Source organism: Salmo trutta, chromosome 17 (genome assembly GCF_901001165.1).
Source record: "Salmo trutta chromosome 17, fSalTru1.1, whole genome shotgun sequence".
Taxonomy (NCBI): Eukaryota; Metazoa; Chordata; class Actinopteri; order Salmoniformes; family Salmonidae; genus Salmo; species Salmo trutta.
In genome coordinates, this window is record NC_042973.1 from 17,964,851 (window position 1) to 17,970,292 (window position 5,442).

The following is a 5,442-nucleotide window of genomic DNA, read 5'->3' on the forward strand; positions in this document are numbered from 1 at the left end:
TCATCACATTCCCAGTGGGTCAGAAGTTTACATACACTCAATTAGTATTTGGTAGCATTGCCTTTAAATTGTTACATTTGGATCAAACATTTCGGGTAGCCTTCCACAAGCTTCCCACAATAAGTTGGGTGAATTTTGGCCCATTCCTCCTGGCAGAGCTGGTGTAACTGAGTCAGATTTGTAGGCCTCCATGCTCGCACACGCTTTTTCAGTTCTGCCCACAAATCTTCTATAGGATTGAGGTCAGAGCTTTGTGATGGCCACTCCAATACCTTGACTTTGTTGTCCTTAAGCCATTTTTCCACAACTTTGGAAGTATGCTTGGGGTCATTGTACATTTGGAAGACCTATTTGCGACCAGGCTTTAACTTCCTGACTGATGTCTTGAGATGCTGCTTCAACATATCCACATCATTTTCCTCCCTCTATTTTGTGAAGTGCACCAGTCCCTCCTGCAGCAATGCACCTCCACAACATGATGCTTCCACCTCGGTGCTTCACGGTTGGGATGGTGTTCTTCGGCTTGCAAGCCTCCCCCATTTTCCTCCAAACATAACAATGGTCATTATGGCTAAACAGTTCTATTTTTGTTTCATCACACCAGAGGACATTTCTCCAAAAAGTACGATCTTTGTCCCCATGTGCAGTTGCAAACCGTAGTCTGGCTTTTTTATGGTGGTTTTGGAGCAGTGGCTTCTTCCTTGCTGAGCGGCCTTTCAGGTTATGTCGATATAGGAGTCGTTTTACTGTGGATATAGATACATTTGTACCCGTTTCCTCCAGCATTTTCACAAGGTCATTTGCTGTTGTTCTGGGATTGATTTGCACTTTTCGCACCAAAGTACATTCATCTCTAGGAGACAGAACGCGTCTCCTTCCTGAGCGGTATGACGGCTGCGTGGTCCCATGGTGTTTATACTTGCGTACTATTGTTTGTACAGATGAACGTGGTACCTTCAGGCGTTTAGAAATTGCTCCCAATGATGAACCAGACTTGTGGAGGTCTACAATTTTTTTCTAAGGTCTTGGCTGATTTCTTTTGATTTTCCCATGATGTCAAGCAAAGAGGCACTGAGTTTGAAGGTAGGCCTTGAAATACATTCACAGGTGCAGCTCCAATTGAATCAAATGATGTCAATTAGCCTATCAGAAGCTTATAAAGCCATGACATCATTTTCTGGAATTTTCCAAGGTGTTTAAAGGCCAAGTCAACTTAGTGTATGTAAACTTCTGACCAATTGGAATTGTGATACAGTGAATTATAAGTGAAATAATCTGTCTGTAAACATTTGTTGGAAAAATTACTTGTGTCATGCACAAAGTAGATGTCTTAACTGACTTGCCAAAACTATAGCTTGTTAACAAGAAATTTGTGGAGTGGTTGAAAAACAAGTTTTAATGACTCCAACCTAAGTGTATGTAAACTTCTGATTTCAACTGTAAACTAGACACCGGCCCCTTCCGAATCGAGAACAAAGAAAGTATCGCCAAGTAAAGGTTAGTCGAAAATATCTTTACAGCTAATAAACAGCATATTAGATATGCAGCTGAGGTTCGAGTTAACATGGCTACCCTCCATAGAGGATTTTTTTCAAATTGTGTTTACTGACTGGCTTTAATATACTTTCGTTACTCGCAAACATAAGTGTTGCAGGAGTGCTGACAAACTTATTTATGTATGCGCAAGTTGTCATTTGTCCAAAATACGAAATAAACTAATTTCGAGCACTCTGGTTGCCGTCAAACTAGCTCTCGTCCATGCGCACGCGGCTCGTAATGCAGATCCGACGCATGCCCATGGGCTTGCTCGCACATTGTATCGAATTTCATCAGAACTTTGACATATTTTACTTTGGTGAGTAAAGATGCAGGGCGTTGAAGCGGACTCAAGCCACATGTAATGCCATGGAGCAAAGCTAGAAACACGATAGTTGGCAACGTTAGCTAGCTAGCTAGCCATGATAGCCAGGACTTACAGTCTTGCTAGGTGGTTAGATGTCTTTATCTAGTCGGAATAATAAGTAAAGACTACAAAAATATTTAAAAGTTGAACCCTTTAGAATATGTATGGAAATTAGCTAAATTATTTTTGTTTATTCATTCAAACAAGACGAACAAAATACGAACTCCCCGCCATTTTCGCTCTTCCGTAAATTCAGTGACAGTTTGACCTGATTAGTAGTTGAGACCATAATAATAGAATATTCTACTAATGATAAAGAAGTGTTTTTTCCATAGTCTAAATATCTTTCATAGAAAAAAACGGACCCAATAATTATTAATTTCCCTCTGTGCAGAAATCTCTAATGTTTGGCAAAGAGCAGGGGTCACATGCAGGGCCTACAAAAATACATGTAAATTGATAATTCTCTATTTAACACATAAAGTTGCGACTTATAAAGGAGCCAACCTTATAATTCAATGTTATTACATGGGTCTTTACAAACCCCTTTCACCCACAACAAATAGTTTGGTATGCCTGCTGTCTGGTTGGCACATAGGCCATAGTTATATTTAGCTTGTGTTTTGCAAACTGACCTGACCTAATTTCCCCATTGGTAGCCAACAGAGAACCAGAGAAAGGTCGCACCAGAGAAAGTAAGACAAGGGGAGGACCGTGGCTGTTGTGACATGGCCTGCAGAAATCCAGAGCTGGTGCCGTATACTGTAAGAGCAACACCTTCTCTTGTGTTATGCCCCGATAACGACAGTTCCAACGAGGAGGCTGAGATAAATGTGATGATACCTGACACAGTTCTTCACATAGAGACAGAATCCTTCTTTGTGAACCGTCAACAGCTGGCTCTTCAGAGCCCATATTTCCGTGCACTTTTCTATGGCGGCGGCAGAGAGAGTGGCAAGCGCCACGTTGAGATCAAAGGTGTGGGTGTGGAGCAGTTTCGTGTCCTGATGGAATACACCCAGACATCCAAGCTATCTCTCAGCAGAGAGAATGTCCTGAGGATCCTCGAGACAGCAGACTTCCTCCAGCTGGAGAGACCCAGGCTCCTGTGCGGCAAGTTCCTGGAGAGAGAGCTGCATCTGAGCAACTGCTTGGGCATGATGTCCTACGCTTGGCAGCTGGGATGCCGGGAGCTCTACACAGCAGCACGTGAGGTGGCTCTAACCCACCTACCTGCTATCGCCACAGAGGACGACTTCATGTATCTGTCCAAGGAGAGTGTGGCGGACCTCCTTGCCAGTGATAAACTATTTGTACCCAGGGAGGATCAAGCCTTGGAGATGACCTTACGCTGGGCAACCTTTGACCCCAGTCGGGAGGAGGACTTCATGGAGTTGGTGGAGCTGGTGCGACTAGAGAGCCTGTCTCTGCCCTACATCACTGATCTGCTCACCAGGCTCAAAGGGTCCGACCCGCAAGCCAAACTCATCTGTAAACTGAATGACAATTTTCCTACTAGCTGGTCTATGGGCAGGTCCGTACCTCGGGCCAGAGAGACACTGTACATACTCGGAGGGCCCCATGACCAGGACAAACAGTCTCTCTACCAGTTTTACCCCCACAGTGGGAGATGGCAGTCCCATGCACCACTTCAGAGGAAGAATCTCACACAGTACTCTGTGGCAGCAGTAGGTAATGATTTGACAATTTGACTCCCTTTCTGAAGTTAAACACCCTTTCTTATTCTGAATAAATTAAGTCAGCTAAAGTGATCCATGAACTTACTATCAGTATGCTATCGGGAGAATGTATACTTGAATAAGCCATACGAGTCATAATTCAAGTAATTTATGTCAGCCTCTTGTTTCTTCCTCTCCCAGGAGAAAACATTGTAGTCACCGGAGGCAACTTCCGTGATGCGATTTTTTGGTACAGCGTGGACTGGGTGCAGATATTCCAGTGTGGGAATGAGCGCTGGGTGGATGGCCCTCCGCTGCAGAAGTCCAGGCACAGCCACTGCTCTGTGGGCCTGGGGCAGGAGCTGTACGTCCTGGGGGGCACCATGGACGAGGGGCCTGTGGCCCACGTGGAGAAGCTGCTGCTGGGAGCACAGGGCTGGGAGGATGTCAGCCCCATGGTGCGGGCTGTGGATAGGGCTGCCACCGTCGCTCTGGATTTGTGTATCTATGTCGCCTGTGGACTGGATGAGAATGGGGAGGTGTACAGCGGCATTCAGAGATACCTGGTGAAGGAGGACCAATGGGACGTGGTCACTTACTCCCCTCTGCCCAGGTAAGTGAACTCAGAGCTTGCACTAGTTCTGCTAGGTTGAAAGTCATGGAACTAGCTAGGTCTGGGGCAGGTTCCTTATGAAAATAGATTTTATGTCCCGTAGGTATGACCTTCTTGCAACAGTGCTCAACGGGGCCGTCTATCTCCTGGGAGGTCAGGCATTGCGGCTAGATGTGGAGACAGACGAATGGACAGTTCTAGAAGAAGAATGTCTGGACAGAAAGTTCTTTGGTGGCTGCACCACAGTCAATGGGCAGATCTACCTGCTGAGCGAGCGAAAGATGAACAAAGCATTCCCCAACATGGTACTGATGGATCCTTACATCGACACCTGCATGGAAATAGACAATGCCATACCCTGTCCTGTGCCTCTCCGTGGCTGTGTCACCATGCGCTTGGTCACATGACACTGAGTTGCCAGTAAGCATTTAGCAGTTCACATCCTTCTCACCAACTCCCTCTCCCCAATATAAGAGATATTCTATTGAAATGGTCAGACACGTATCAGCTATTGATTTTGCTTTTGAATGAAAAAGGTACAAACACATTTATCAATAGTTTGATAAAAGTTATTTACTGATTTTGTTGAACTGGCCAGAGTGAACAAACTTATGAGGTGTGTGCATTCAGAACAAGACTAGTCATGTGTTATTGCCATTTGTATTGTTGCACTAGTAGAACTTTTAATAAAATAAACATCCAATAATCATGATTGAAGGCCTAGTGCAGTCAAAAATGGGATTTCCCTGTGTTTATATATGCAGTACATTTCCACACTATGAGGTTGTGAACATTTGAAAATGCTGATAATGCCCTTCATCACAACAAAATAGTCAAATATTTCAGGCGGTCTTTTCAAACAGCTCTTGCACTAAAAGGGCATTATCATAATTTTCACAATTTCACAGTTAATAGACCAATAAGAAAGAGAGTTCCAAACCTCTCTGCCAATAACAGCTAGTTTTCAGTTTTTCCCTTCCCACTCAGACCACTCCCAGACAGTTCTAGCTAAATTCTTGCTTGAGAAATTGATCTTTGCTAAGAAGATATTTTTGTATGTTTTTGACCATAACAACTAACTGTGAACTTTAATATCTTCAAAACAAAGCAACTGTTTTGGTTATGCAGAGGTTGTTGATTCTGCTCTTCACAAGTCCTCACTGTCAGCCCTTGCTATGGAAACAACATTTCCCTAGTATAACATAAGGGTGTAACACTGGTGTTACAGTACAAAAACAGCATTAAGA

At 44.0% G+C, this 5,442-nt stretch overlaps 1 protein-coding gene across 1 annotated transcript; it reads left to right on the forward strand.

Moving 5' to 3' along the window:
• Positions 1 to 2,515: 2,515 nt before the first annotated feature.
• LOC115151774 (kelch-like protein 23) lies at positions 2,516 to 4,907 on the forward strand. The gene is made up of 3 exons (XM_029695991.1): positions 2,516 to 3,595; positions 3,784 to 4,195; positions 4,299 to 4,907. The coding sequence occupies exons 1-3, from the start codon at positions 2,632 to 2,634 to the stop codon at positions 4,600 to 4,602; spliced, it is 1,680 nt and encodes a 559-aa protein (XP_029551851.1). The 5' UTR covers positions 2,516 to 2,631; the 3' UTR covers positions 4,603 to 4,907.
• Positions 4,908 to 5,442: the final 535 nt, after the last annotated feature.